We start from the raw sequence: 15,974 nt of genomic DNA, 5'->3' as shown, positions 1-15,974 counted from the left end.
TTCTGTTGTTTTATTTTGTATATTGTTGTTATTAAATATAATGGACACTTCAAGCTGACTTATGTCTCTCTGAATTGTTAATAAACTGTAACCCATTTCAGATCATCTCAATGAGTTTGTCTTTTATTGTTTTTTTTAATTGTTTTTTTTATTGTATTTGTCTTTCAATGTCTATAACTATGTCTGCTATTCTGTAGTCTGTTAGTTTACTTGCGGATATTGAGTCTCATTCGTGGCATCAATAACATTTCATTTGACTGTCTGATTAAATAATCTGTGGTGAGGAAATTGATAAGCGCATTGAAAAATCAGCTCAAATATTGGTAAAGTTAAGCGAGAAAGGACTAAGACAACTTCCTGTCAACACTTTACAAACAGCTGCTCCTCTACATCTGTTCCTCCTGATAACCCTGACAGACAAACACCTCACACCGGTCAAAGATTTACTCAAATAACAAAAAGACAACTGTGAAATCAGCCTCAGATATGTGAGCGATTGATCAAACCCTACCTGTGTAAGCCCATATTGAATTTATATCACAATGAACACAGAAACCTCTTATCGTACCACACAAATTTGTAAAAGCTCAGGCCTGTTTGTTTAATTGCGCTGCTGCACCATCTGTGCACACAACACAATTACTGCTGCATCTGAGACGCATCAATATTTGTTACACATGCACATTAGGATACAGCCAGTATAAATGACATCTGATATTTTCATCATGTGGCTTTACTGAAACTTCTGACGGCCTACTTATCAGAGATTTTCACCCATCTATATAAACACCTTTCTGATGTGTGTGAACTTTGTGTGTTTGTGCACACAATCAATGGCTGGATGACATTATAAATGGCAGTATAGTTCACTGCCTAATAATTGCTTGTTCTGCATCATTAAACAGTCTTAATGAGATCAGCACTTTGAAGCATTAGCAGTTTATGTGTTCATGAAGAGCGTGGTACACTAGGAGGGTTTGCACTTACGTCACAATTTGGTCAGTTACCCAGATGTGCAGCCATACTGGAGATACTCAGATGTAAACAACAGCATGGATTGCATGGTTAATGTACTACTGAATAGTTGTTCTGCTAACTTATGCTGTCTAAACCACAGAAAAAATGTGTGGAAGGTGTTAAATCATATAGAGAAGGACTTAGTAAGCAGGAAAGGGCCAATATTTTGACAAACTAAAGTTAATATGTGGGAAAGATACATACGAGCAGTATTAATTAAGATATCAGCCTAATATTTCACCTGTCTGACTTGAAATGATAAGAACAAACACAAATGTTGTCAAGATTCTTTCCCTGGAAATCCTGATTCGGTTTGGCCAACCACAAATGTCTTTTGTTCCTCAGACAGTTTTTTGCACTCTTCTCCTTGATTTGTTAACTTTTGGTAGTCTGTAGTACAGCCCAAAACATGACAATAATTGACCATTTTCAGCAGCAATAATCCGCAAAATATGCTACTTTCGTTCGGTTCAGTGACACTGTTTACATTCAGTGCCGCCAATATGACCGATTGATGACACGTCATGAAAACCCTCTTAGTAAACGTGCTATTTTAACATACTACAATATTTTAGTATTATTTTAAAGCTAAGTTCTTTGCGTTTTTCTGTAAGGTAAGTTATAAGAAGCATTTGGATTTAACCTATTATGTAAATGACTATAAATCTTAATCTTATTTTACCGATATCCTGCAGCCTTAGGTTACAAATGCATTTCTTGAAGGAGAAGTCCACTTCCAAAACAAAGATTCATATATAATGTACTCATCCCATTGTCATCCAAGATGTTCATGTCTTTCTTTCTTCAGTCGTAAAGAAATTATGTTTTTTGAGGAAAACATTTCAGCATTTTTCTCAATATAATGGACTGATATGGTGCCTCGATTTTGAGCTTCCAAAATGCAGTTTAAATGCGGCTTTAAATGATCCCAATGCGGTTGTAAACAATCCCAGTCAAGGAAGAAGGGTCTTATCTAGCGAAAATACAATTTAAATCATTTTTATTTTCAAACGCTAGTCTTGCCTCTCATTGAACTCTGTGTACTCTGGCTCAAGACAGTTAGGGTATGACGAAAAACTCCAATCGTATTTTCTCCCTCAACTTCAAAAATCATTTCAAAATCATCCTACATCGCTGCAGAAGTTCTGACCCCGTCTTTGCAAAGTGAACATGCAAAGAAGATCAAACACCCTTAACAAAAAAGGTAAAACAGTGATATAGGACGATTTTGAAGTTGAGGGAGAACATGAGATGGGAGTTTTTCAACATACCCTAACTGTCACGAACCGGAACAAAAACAGTTTAGGCAGAGTGAGAAAAGACAAGCGTTTGACATCAAAAAGTATATAAATTGTATTATTTTTATGAAAATAACCGATTGTTACGCTAGATAAGACCCTTCTTCCTTGGCTGGGCCCAGTGTTTCTCAGGGGGATGAAAAGCAAGTCTAAAAGTTATCCTGGTAATTTACTCACCCTCATATCATCCAAGATGTTCACATCTTTCTTTCTTCAGTCACGAGGAAATTACATTTTTTGAGGAAAACATTCCAGGATTTTTCTCCATATAGTGGACTTCAATAGGGATCATTGGGTCCAAATTGCAGTTTCAGTGCAGCTTCAGAGGCTCTACACAATCCCAACCGCGGAATAAGGGTAAGAGAAATGATTGGCCATTTTCTAAAAAAATTAAGGTTTATATAATTTTTAACCACAAATGCTCGACTTGCACTAGCTCTGTGATGCGTGTGTGCGTCTTTACGCATTACATAGTCACATTGGCATTTTCTTAGAGAACGACTGATTGTTTCACTAAACAAGACCCTTGTTCCTCGGCTGGGATCGTGCAGAGCCCTTTAAAGCTGCACTAAATTTGCAACTTGGACCGTCTACCTATTGATCCCCATTGAAGTCCAATATATGGAAGAAAATTCTTTTCGACTGAAGAAAGTAAAACATGAACATCTTGGATGACATGGGGGTGAGTAAATGAAAGTGAACTTCTCCTTTAAAGTTGTTTTCAGGTTTAAAACCTTTTGCAAATCAGTGAGTTTAAATGTGTGCTTGTTCTTCTTGTACAGCAGGTTTAGCTTCGATCACATCTTGAAAATGAAAGAACTGATTATGGGTTTGAATTTGGTCTTACTGGGAAAACAAGAAGATGGCAAAAGTGCAACAGGAAACACAATACTGGGACGAAAAGCTTTCAAGTCAAAAAGAACATCTGAATTCGTCGCAGAAGATGTGGTGGTGGAAGAATCTGGTTAGTGAAGTTTTTGGTAGCGCTGCTGGTGGTGTTGCTGGTGGCATTGTTGGTGGAGCTGTTGGTGGCCTTTATGGTGGCATTGCTGGTGGGCCTTTGGGTTTAGGAGGACCTGTTGGTGGACTTGTTAAGTGGCGCTGTTGGTGGGGCTGTTGGTGGTGCAGTCAGAGCTGCTAAAGGAGCTAACAGACAAGCTAATGAGAGTTGTGATTCCATGGTTGGTAATTTTATTAGATTTTAGAAACTAAAAAAAGAAAAAAAAAAAATTTTGTCACAGATTCATATTTGAATCCAGTTATTTATTCACCACTAAGAGACTTTGAGACTTCCAAAGCAATTACTCTACATATAGCATTGCAGTGATCAGGCTTCTGTCGCTCATAAAACAAGGCAAAAGAAAGTTAGAATTACTAATTCTAGTCACTAGAAGAAATTGTATTATCTTGATGTGAACAGTTTAAGTATGCTTACTTACTTTAATTAAGTTTCTGCTAAACACTCAAAAATCAGTGTACGGAATTAATGGGATAGATTTTAAAAATGGGTAAGGACATATAAAAATACATCTATCCATGTAATGTAGGGCAGATCATAAGAGGCCAGGTTTACCATACGCTAAAAAACACAAGTTGTTGAGTCAGCTTAAAATAATTTGTTACCCTGCTGTCTTAAAATTTTAAGTTCAGTTAACTCAAATAAGTTTATTCAACTTGAAATGTTAAGTTGTACTAAGTGACAACTTAGATAATTGTGTTTGTTAAACTTAAAAGCTGGGTAAGTAACCCAGCTGCCTTAAAATTTTTAAGTTGAATCAACTCAAATATCTAAGGACTGGATTAATAATAATTTAATTAGAAGGGTTATATTAACCTTTTAAGATTTTGCTTATATCTACAGTACATTGTAAATATATTTTTTGCTATTTTATTAAAAATGTAGAGAGGTAAATCAATAACAATTATTTATAACCATATTTCAAGTGTGATTTAAGAGATTTGTTGTATTTATGAATCCAAATTGTCTTGGTAAAAGGCAAAACGTTGATCATACTGATTGCATAGTAAAGGATTCATTAGTTTGAATATACACAGAACCAAAAACTATCATAAAATCTTAGTTGATAATTCAGTATACTTTATTTTTGACCAAACATCCCATGTTTCAGTAGTGATTCATTTTTTTATTTTTTTAAACTCCTTAATTTAGAGTTTAGGGTTCGGGACTGCCACCTCCTAATTGCAACCTACTAATTTATGATTTTAGATATATTAAGCTTACTGATATTTTAAATATTATTTTGGGTTTCAATAGATAATAGAAGGATCTTTGTGAGATTTCACATTCAAATCTTGCTTGATTTACAACTTTTTATAAAATAAATGAATAATTTGCAGTGTTTGTCTGTTAATGTACACTACCGTTCAAAAGTTTGGGGTCAGTACATTTTTATTGTTTCTTTTTTTTTTTTTTTTTCTTTTTTTTTTTTTTAAGAAATTAATACTTTTATTCACCAAGGATGTATTAAGTTAATAATTAAAAGTTTAATAAAAGTTCATAATAAATAATTTACATTGTTATAAAATATTTATATTTTGAATAAACACTGTACTTTTTAAACTTGTTATTCATGAAAGAATCCTGAAAAAAAAAAAAAAAAAATCACAGGTTCCAAAAAATATTTGGCAGCACAACTGTTGATATTATCCAACATTGATCATTCTAATAATAAATCCGCATATTAGAATGATTCCTGAAGGATGATGTGACACTTAAGACTGGAGTAACAGCTGATAAAAATTCAGCTTTTCATCACAGGAATAAATTCTATTTTAAGTATGTTAAAATAAAAAACATTATTTTATATTGTAAAAACATTTTGCAATATTACTGTTTTTTTCTATATTTTTAATCAAATAAATGCAGCCTTGATGAGCATAAGAGACGTCTTTAAAGACTATTACAAGTCTTACTGACCCCAAACTTTTGAACGGTAGTGTATATCAGTAATGGTTTGTATTCTTACCTATAATTTACAAATCAACAAAATTTACTGATTTATGAGAGAGAAACTAAATACACTAAATACAGAAAACTAAGACAAAACATTTACCCATTTTATAATATGCAAACAGAATCAAAGAACAGCATTCTTTTTACCAGCTTGTATAGCCTACTGCAAATTTAAAATTGATCATAAAGCATGTTACTCAGCTCAGCTGTATTACATGAGTTTAGATTGAAAACTTTAATTCAACTCTCACTAACATTCATTTAAAACGGTTTTAATAGTTAAAAGTTGATAGTTTGTAATGGTATTTGTAGTGGAAACCATTCAAATTTCTGTGATGGTTTCTTTTCAGCAGGTTACTGGGATTCACTACAGTAACCACAACATTTTACTGCTAGTTTGCAAACTGTAAGACGTACTGTTAAGGTGTTTCTTGACAGAGACAGGTCTTTTGACGAATAGTTAAAAAAACGTTCAGACTTTTGCACAACAACGACACCTAGAGGTCACAGGCTGGCAAACATAGGCTAATCAGCACTGACATTGGAAAGATTACACATGTAAGATTTCGACTGAATGTTTTTATGGTTGTGCAAAAGCATTTCATATTTATTATTCTCTAAACCAGATGTAATGCACACGTACAGACTTCCCACACATAAAACAAGCACATTCTGGATAATAATACTATTATTAAGGCGTTTTATTATTGATACATTATTTTTGGGTCTTATTTATGTATACTAAGGAATTACATTTGGCCAAAATCTTCCAGATCATTGTTCAATTGTTCCCCTGCACATGCATGCTATTTCAGTTTATTGTAACGATGCCCAGTCTGTCCTTCAACACTGACGCATGCGCAGACGCTCAGTTCCTGTGTCGCCATGTCTGCTACGCATGCGCATTGGCGCTCTCAAGCGGCACTATATATGAGCTGCCGAGCCTCTGCCCCATTCCACCTTCAGCCATTTTAAAGATGTTGGGAGCTGTGGGACGCTGCTGCACCGGGGCTTTGCAAGCTCTCAAGCCCGGGGTGACCTCCCTGAAGGCTCTTAATGGCGCTCCAGCAGCGTTGTTTTCTCGTAAGTAGAATTCATTGGTTTTTTATTAAAACGTTTGGTTTTAACGAAGCTCTTCTGACAGCAACGTCATCGCCGGCGCTAAATGGCAGCATGCGCGCAGCTAGCACAGGCCGCAAAGTTTTAACGGCTGCATTTTCAATGTTTCTCTTCGCCTGGTGTGTTACATGCGTGTTGTTTCCTGATGGAAATACTCCAACATAACGGAGTACTTCATTTGACAACGACATCTAATTCTGGTTGGCGTGAAAACAGGAATGACCTTTATGTGTCACGCAGAGGAGGCTTGCGCTGCTAGCTGTGTTCTCAGCTCGCTAGGTCATGGTACAGATAAACATGTGGAATACGATCACGAGTTAATGCAACCGCTTTTATAAACGTTTACAGTCTCTAAATGCAGATTGCAGTCAGATCCCATCAGATTGCGTATTTTTAACGTTATATCTACGACGTCGACTTGCTTGGGTTCATTCATTAGCCTGTTTTGACTTCTCAGGACATTGAGCAAACAAACTGTAATGACTAACTTAATCACAATAAAAACACTCGAGTATTTATATACATATTTTCAAGTGTTTTAATTACAGGTGTCTTCCGTGTCTGTTTTATGCGATATTGAGCGGTTTCTCTTTTTCTCTCTCTCAGGCAGGGATTATGCTGCCCCTGCCGCAGCTGCTGCCGCCGCCAGCGGGCGTATCGTAGCGGTCATCGGTGCCGTTGTGGACGTCCAGTTCGACGAGGGTCTGCCCCCTATTCTCAATGCCCTGGAAGTGGCCGGCCGTGACACCAGGCTAGTCCTGGAGGTGGCTCAGCATCTGGGTAACTAAAGCTTTACTGAATCAAGTAAATCCGGATTGAAACGTCACAACAGATTTTCAAGAGAACTATTTTTGCTTTTCTTTAGGTGAGAACACTGTCCGCACCATTGCTATGGATGGTACAGAGGGTCTGGTGCGTGGTCAGAAGGTTCTTGACACCGGTGCCCCCATCAGAATCCCTGTGGGACCCGAAACGCTTGGCAGGATCATGAATGTCATCGGCGAGCCCATTGACGAGAGAGGACCAATTACCACAAAACAGTGAGTTTAAAGCGCATTTATCCTCTTGTTTTGAGACTCAAGCTAATGTGGTGTTGAGTTGTTTGTGATCTGTTGTCCAGGACTGCCCCCATCCACGCTGAGGCCCCAGAATTCACAGACATGAGTGTCGAGCAGGAGATTTTGGTCACAGGAATCAAGGTCGTAGACCTGCTGGCTCCCTATGCCAAGGGTGGCAAGATTGGTATGTGTGAAAGTGCTACTGCTAAAAAATGATTGGGCTCAGATTTGTGTAATTAACACTTATTTAGCAAGGATGCATTAAACTGATCAAAGTGACACTTTCATAATGTTATAAAATTTCAGTTTTAAATTGGTGCTTTTTGTTCAGTTTCAATTTTTTTTTTTTTTTTTTTTCATAGAATGCTTTCAACATTTCATAAATGTTTGAGCCCCAAATCATAATATTAGAATGATTTCTGAAGGATAATATGATGCAGAAGATTGGAGTAAAGTTCCACTTTGGCGTCACAAAAATGTATATAAATTTTAAAATACAAATTTATTTTAAATTATAGTAATGTTTCACAATGCTACTGTTTTTGTTAGATTTGATCAAATAAATGCAGCCTTGGAGAACATTACAAACTTTAGAAATGCATCTTTCTGACTTTTCTGAATTTATATTTATATATGAATATGTATACAAACATATTTCTTAAATGTGTATTTAGAAATGTATATTTTCTTTCGTTTACTTTATTCTCCAAAGAAACAAGCGTGTCACCATCTTTAGAATATTGTCTTTGAACTTCTGTTTATGCAGTTATGCATAGTCTTAAGAGTAATTTAGCTGGTAAAGTGTATTTATGTATTGTAGAGTTTAAAGTTATTGTAAGCATTGTGATGTTTAAAGCAAGTGTCTTAAATATTAGTAGACCAGAAAGATTTTAAAACGAGCAGTTCATTTATAAATCCATTAGATCACTGTGGAAATGAAATCGGAAGACAGCAAATGCAGCGACTAAAAAGGAGTGGGGCTACATAAGGGCAATGGGGGGTGGGTCTGTGTATTTTGGATGCGATTAATCGATTTGACAGCGCTAAAAAAAAAAAAAACTTAAAATAGTTTATATAATAGTTAAGTTTAATATATAATAGTTTAATAGTTTACCCAAAAATGAAAACTTGCTCATCCTCGAGAGGTTCTAAACCTGAAGAGCGTGTGCATCCAAACTTAAAGAATATGGGGGAAAAAGAAGGAAGTCACTGGTGACTAGAAGCTGTTTGGTTACCTTTGTTTTTCAAAAAAAAAAAAAAAAAATCATGTTTTGTCTTTAGCATAAGAAACAAACTCATACAGGAGTGTGTGAGAAATTACAATTTTAGCTTTTCAACTATTTTTAAATGCTAACAATGTCTTATAATTTGCTTATTTTTGAATCCTGCAGTGCTTTAGCTAACTAAAGGCATCATATCATTCCTTCAGGTCTTTTTGGTGGTGCTGGTGTGGGAAAGACTGTATTGATCATGGAGCTGATCAACAACGTGGCCAAGGCTCATGGTGGTTACTCCGTGTTCGCCGGCGTGGGAGAGCGAACCCGTGAGGGAAACGATCTCTACCATGAGATGATTGAGTCTGGTGTCATCAACCTGAAGGACACCACCTCAAAGGTACATTGTAGATCTGAAACTCCTCAGATAAATCATTTAAAATCTGTGGCGAGTTACAAACTCCTCTTGGTTCCCGTTAGGTGGCGCTGGTGTACGGACAGATGAACGAGCCCCCAGGCGCCCGTGCCCGTGTGGCTCTGACTGGACTGACCGTTGCCGAGTATTTCCGTGACCAGGAGGGACAGGATGTGCTGCTCTTCATTGACAACATTTTCCGCTTCACCCAGGCTGGATCAGAGGTTCGCTTTCTGGTCATTTAGACCTGTTTTTAATCTGAATTGAGCGTTTAATTGACTGGCTTGTGTTCCTTTTCTCATAGGTGTCTGCCCTGCTGGGCCGTATCCCCTCTGCTGTGGGTTATCAGCCAACTCTGGCCACTGACATGGGTACCATGCAGGAAAGAATCACCACAACCAAGAAGGGTTCAATCACATCTGTGCAGGTACACTTCCTTCTGCTTGTACAGCAGACACTTGTGCTTCCCAGATCCCTTCATGTTCTACAGTGTCATTTGTCTCTCATAGGCCATCTATGTGCCTGCTGATGACTTGACTGATCCTGCCCCTGCCACCACTTTTGCTCACTTGGACGCCACCACTGTGTTGTCCCGTGCCATTGCTGAGCTGGGTATCTACCCCGCTGTGGATCCTCTGGACTCCACTTCCCGTATCATGGACCCCAACATTGTGGGAAGTGAGCATTATGATGTAGCCCGTGGTGTGCAGAAGATCCTCCAGGTGAGTGCCAAAGAATACGGGCTTCGTTTGAGGACTTTGCTCAATTTTTGAATTCCAATCTATGACCTTGAACCCACTTTTCTCCATCATAGGACTACAAGTCCCTGCAGGATATCATTGCTATTCTGGGTATGGATGAGTTGTCTGAGGAGGACAAGCTGACTGTGGCTCGTGCACGTAAGATCCAGAGGTTCCTGTCCCAGCCCTTCCAAGTCGCTGAGGTCTTCACTGGACACTTGGGCAAACTGGTGCCCCTGAAAGACACCATCAAGGGCTTCAAGGCCATTCTGGGTGGTATGTCTCAAGTCTTTGTTTCGTAATATAGTTATGTTTTTCTGTGTTGCTCATAGTGTTTCTGTTTCCCTAGGTGAGTATGATGCTTTGCCCGAGCAGGCCTTCTACATGGTGGGCCCCATCGAGGAGGTCGTCCAGAAGGCAGAGAAACTGGCTGAGGAGCATTCGTAAAAATGAGTCTGTTTAAGTGTCAGAGCGGGTTGAATGAAATGGAGGAGCACTTGGTTTGTAACGTCACATTCAAAAACAAATTGTATCTTTATCGCTGGTCATTCTGAAGTTCTATTTAATGTTTCCAAATTGTGAAGATGGAAATAAAACTGTCTTACCGTAAACCATTTCTCTTGGTCCAGTGTGTTGTGTTTTTTTTTTTTTTTTTTTTTTTTTTTTTTTGTTATAAATATGTATTTACATGTGTTTTGTTTTACTTTTATTTATTTATTTTTTTTTTTTTTTTAGGGTCATAACCCTATAAAGCCCATTTTTAACATTCGATATGTCTCCATTACAATGATTGGAAACTTGCTAAATCAATTAAGGATTTCTAAGGGCTCTAAATTACTAAGATAAAAGCTTTGCTGAAATGTGTACATGGTCTACATTTGAAGTGGATCAAAACCTGTCAACAAAATTGTCCTAAAACCAAAACAATTTTTTTTTTTTTTTTTTTTTTCTCCTTCTTAGAACAACTTTGAAATATTTTAACCCCCTTCAAAAGTTGGTGTGTATGTTTTTTTTTTTTTTTTTTTTTTTTTTTTTTTTTTTTTTTTTGAGTAAAAGGATGTTGAGTCTATGCTATGGAATCTCTAATGATTTTAACAAGCATAACTTAATATTTTAAGATGAATATTGAAACAATTTTGAAAAGATTTGAAGAAAGGCTCTCAGTTGTTGAATAGCATTGTTTTCCACACAAAAACTACAGAGCTTTGATTATCTCCCATGCCATTATAAAAAAACCTCATTGATTTACAATATTGGTGTTATTTTACTTTTAGAAATATAAATAACATCTACACCAAATTGTAATTTTGCTCTTAAAACAAAAGGAAGTTTTTGAGTTTTATTTAAAATTTAAGGAACAGCTGTTGAATTTATAGACTTATGGAAAAAATGTAAAAAGTTCATTTTAAACGTTAAAGTCTTGATTTATTAAGTTGCCTGATAGAAAACCTGCTATGGTGTTCGTACTTTCATACAAGCCATTCTAATAAAGACGAGACAGAATTCACCTGTTGCATTCTGGGATGAACAAGGATAAAACGGTAACGAAGAATAGAGAGGACAGTTGGTAAGCCAGTTTTGAACCAATTTGGCTGAATCCCTCACCACGCCTTTTTGCACAACAGCTGTATATTTTAGTGTTTGACAAACCACGTGTCATTTCAGCATACAATGCCCAAAAGCATCACTATGGATGTTTGGAAAACTGACTACCACCATTTCAGTAGTTTCAGCAACTTTTTCATATGTGTGCATTTAAATAACAAAGCCTTTAAAATGGTCTGCAGATCTGTTGAAATCAAATGTAAATATTTTGGTGCTGCTGTCAAAATTTGGATCTGCAATGTGTCCCAGCAGAGCTCAAATTGGATTAGTGTACTGTGAGCCTTTTTGAAAACTGGCCACATGGTGGTGCCATTGCAAACACTCCGAAATGAGGCTGTAGCTGCTGTTCAAGCTGACCATAACTAATCCACATAAGCAGTCTGTCTATATTGCAGGTTATCACCTCACTTTGGATAAACACTCAGTGGAAGGTGGAACAAAACTTTATAGTGCAACTAAACATTTCAACATCAAAGCAATCTTTCCTCAAAAGTCCTTCAATCTGTAGGTTAAATCAATGCAAAAGCTGTAGTAACAAAAACATCTTTCTCAGTGCCTCATCTTTGGTCTTTGAAATTATTGGCGATAATCTGGGAATACTTTAAGGAGAAGTTCACTTCCAGAATTAAAATTTCCTGATAATTTACTCACCCCCATGTCATCCAAGATGTTCATAGCTTTCTTCAGTCGCAAAGAAATTAAGGGTTTTGAAGAAAACATTCCAGGATGTAGTGGGCTTCAATGGGGGCAGGCAGGTTGAAGGTCCAAATTGCAGTATCAATGCAGCTTCAAAGGGCTCTACATGATCCCATTTGAGGAATAAGCATTTTATCTAGAGAAACAATTGATCATTTTCTTAAAAAAATACAAATTTAGAACCACAAATGCTCATCTTGCTCTAGCTCTTTAAGCATTACGTAATCACACTGGAAAGGTCACGTGTGGCCATTTTCTCCTCCAACTTCTAAATCATCCAACATTGTTTTACCTTTTTTTGTAAAGGGTGTTTAACTTTCTTTGCATGTTCGCTTTGTGAACACTGGGTTGGTACTTCCAACCTACATTATGTATTGCCTTTCCAATGTGACTACGTAATGCATGAGGTTGGGCTAGTGCAAGATGAGCATTCGTGGTTAAAAAGTTTTTTTGTTTTTTTTTTGAGAAAATGACCAATTGTTTTGTTAGATAAAACACTTATTCTTCAGCTGGGATCATGTAGAGCCCTTTGAAGCTGCACTGAAACTGCAATTTGGACCTTCAAACTGTTGATCCCCCATTAAAGTCCACTATGGAGAAAAATCCTAGGTTGTTTTCCTTAAAAAAAATTAATTTCTTTGGGACTGCAGACAGAAAGACATGAAGATCTTGGATGGGGGTAAGTAAGTTATCAGGAAATTAATATTGTAGCCTACTCAGCCATTTTGATGGTCACAACAGTAAATAAATTGCAAAAATATCACCTTTGAGCAGCTGACAGTCAGAGATGCAGGTGGGAAAATAAGAGAGCAACAGAATTGTGCATCTCACCTCGATGAGTAACAGGTACAAGCTGCACAGCTGAGACGGCATGTTCAGTGCAGTTCAGGGCAGTTCACCATCTGGCATCTTGGAGAAATTCTCTTTCATCCAGTTAAACACACTGGAAGTACACAAGGGCATTTCACAAAATTTCACAGAGAAATTATGTAACATGGCACACCAGACCAATAAATGCTTAAAAGTTCTTGCATAAATGCTTAAAATGAAGGACTTTGTGCAGATCACAGTTAAGTTGTTTATTATTTTTTATCACAATAAACACTACCGTTTGGGGTCGGAACTCTTTTTTTTTGGGAGAAGGGATAATAAGAATTTTTTCATGCAGCAAAATAACATATTAGCATGATTTCTGAATAGTCATGTGACACTGAAGACTGAAATAATGATGCTGAAAATTCAGTTTTGCCATCACATAAAAAATATGAAAACAGGAAACTCTTATTTCAGTTTGTAATAATAGTTCACTATACTAATGTTTTTACTGTATTTTTGATCAAATAAATGCAGCCTTAAGCATAGGAGACTTTTTTAAAACATTAAAAAATCCCACATTTTGAACTTTTGTGTACTTTATCACTGCTCTTACATTTCATGTCATCCAGATGGATGGTGGACACTCTTGATGAACATGATTTTCCCAGCTCCTCCTCTCAAGCATGCTGCCGCAGCACAGGCTCCGCACACGTCCAGATGGCTTGCAAGGAGCGTTATGAAGCCAGTCACAGCCTGTGATGAAAACATACTCACTGCCACTCACTCAAACTCTCTCAAGCTCCTGGTACCATCCATCTACGTGAAACAGAACCATGACATGATTGTCAAAATATAAAGCTGGGAATATACAGACAATAATCATAAATCAAGGAGCATCTACAGGAATGCATTTTTTATATTTTACTTAAATGTTTAGAATGTTTTTCATAAGCATTATTTTGTGAGACATACTTAAAGTCCATGTTAAGGCAATTCAGAGAATTGTTTCTTAAACATTATAAATAGTGTATTGCTGAAAGGCGTTAAAAAGACTGTGAACTATGTAGTACAGAATTGTGAAGTTAAACTGTTAAACAGCTTTTCACCATTTATGTGTTCAGGATTTTTTGCCTTTATGAAAATCAACCATGGTTTTACTACAAAATAAACCAAAAAAAGCATGGTTACTATAGTTAGCACATGGTAACCACAAATTAACCATGGGTTTTACATAGTTTAACCATGTGTAGTAAATTGTGGTTAAACAAATGATAATCAAGACGACAAAAACACATAGTTACCTCACTTTCACTATAAAATAACGATTAATTTTTGTAAAGGTGGGCAGGCCTGAAATCGGTGAAGCCACTGGGCATGCATGGCCCCTCCCCCAAAACTGACGTTATAATAACTAGAGCGCATTAGCATCAGTGGTTCGCCCACTTAACCGCAAATTACTGTCATTGCCGTTTGTTACTAGAGCCTACAGTTTGCTATAGCTATGTCTTTGTCACGTAAATGCATATTACCAAACGTTTGGCTGTGTAAATCCAATTAAGCTGCTAAAAGGAGCATCCATTCTGGTTGTAGCGGTGTTTGACAGTTGAGAGAGGCGGCAACTTTCCCGCAAGTGGGCGTTGTTTTGTACAGCAAAAAACAGTTGGATGCAAATGAAACCAGAAGCCAAACCCATAAAATTTACAAATGGCCACACACACTCTTACAGGAAGAAAACGGTGGATATAATTGTAAGACTTTTAGGGAATTTTCAGTTGTCAAACTTCTGAATTTTTGTGAACTCAGCAAGAACATTTATTATACACTTCAGTTCCCTTTTCTGTGTAAGGAAACTACAGGGTTTTTTGGAACTGTTTATTTCACAAACCATAATTCAGATCCCAAATGTCACCCATGGTGTACTTTAATCAAGTAAGTTTTGCTGTAAAGGAATAGTTAACAAAAATGAAAATGTGCTAAAAATGTACTTACTCTATTCGGACGGCAATTGTTTCTCATGAGGACGTAAGCAATTTTCACCTTTTACAGGGGGTAGTCTGTGATTTTATTTGCCGCCCAAATCCAGGATGTCTGTGTTTTTCTCTCAGGACCCTCGTAAAAATCCCCGGCTGAATTGCCTACTGTTTTTTGATGAAGCATATTTCTGGAATGCTTAAAAGTATTTAAAAGAACAATACTTCATAACTGCTTCATCACAGCGAGTGGGAGCAGAAAGCGAAGAACAGCACGTAAACATTCAAAATGGGTCTTTATTATGGCAGTAGCAGTAGGGGTGTGACGGTGAGGAAATTTTCCTGGGGGGTATTTGGGGGAAGGTTCGTTAGCTTTCCCTCTTTTTCACACTTATCTTCGTAAATGTCTGTGCGCATTTTACTTTCACTTTCGAACTGCAATCCGGCGTCAATTGATTGAATGGACAACAATAAAACAGTACGACAAACTCACTTGTATTAAGCATAAAACATGATGGCTGCTGTTAGAATGAAAGTTCAAACAGCTGATAAAACATCACAATGATTCATAAGTAATCCACATGACTACCGTCCATCAATTAACATCTTGGAGGATTTATTTGTGATGGACTTATTTCTTGCAAACATGCAGGGTGGACTGGAGTGGTGTGGATTACTTATTGTGATACTATTATTGTGATGTTTTTGTCAGCTGTTTGGACGCTCTTTCTGACGGCACCCATTCACTGCAGAGGATCCATTGGTGAGCAAAATGAAGACCATTGATTCTTAATTTTTCTAAATTTTGATTTGGATTCACTTTTGAATGATTCAAACAAACAAATTTCCCGTAATTCCCATAAATCACTGTTTGATTTCTATAATTATTGTAAGAGTGCAACAGGGTTTTGTTTGTGAGGTCAATCACATATGGAGTGTTTACAGTTTTAAAATGAGTGTGGAAAGAGGCGGAGCTATAAAAGGATCTGACCTCTGAGTTAATGATTCACTTTTCTGTATTTGGATTCTGCGTAGCGGATCTCACATGTGTC

The 15,974-nt window shown here is 36.9% G+C and overlaps 1 protein-coding gene across 1 annotated transcript; it reads left to right on the top strand.

The window, feature by feature from the left end:
• The first annotated feature begins 6,209 nt into the window (after positions 1–6,209).
• Positions 6,210–10,451, top strand: atp5f1b (ATP synthase F1 subunit beta). The gene is made up of 10 exons (XM_051122297.1): positions 6,210–6,372; positions 7,015–7,188; positions 7,274–7,448; positions 7,529–7,650; positions 8,896–9,080; positions 9,161–9,319; positions 9,400–9,522; positions 9,605–9,817; positions 9,910–10,111; positions 10,185–10,451. Exons 1-10 carry the CDS (start codon positions 6,267–6,269, stop codon positions 10,280–10,282), a joined length of 1,557 nt encoding a protein of 518 aa, XP_050978254.1. The 5' UTR covers positions 6,210–6,266; the 3' UTR covers positions 10,283–10,451.
• The last annotated feature ends 5,523 nt before the right edge of the window (positions 10,452–15,974 follow it).

The sequence above is a fragment of the Labeo rohita genome, chromosome 11, assembly GCF_022985175.1.
Source record: "Labeo rohita strain BAU-BD-2019 chromosome 11, IGBB_LRoh.1.0, whole genome shotgun sequence".
Taxonomy (NCBI): Eukaryota; Metazoa; Chordata; class Actinopteri; order Cypriniformes; family Cyprinidae; genus Labeo; species Labeo rohita.
Note: the sequence above shows the minus strand (reverse complement) of the source record. Positions and strands in the feature narration are given on the sequence as shown.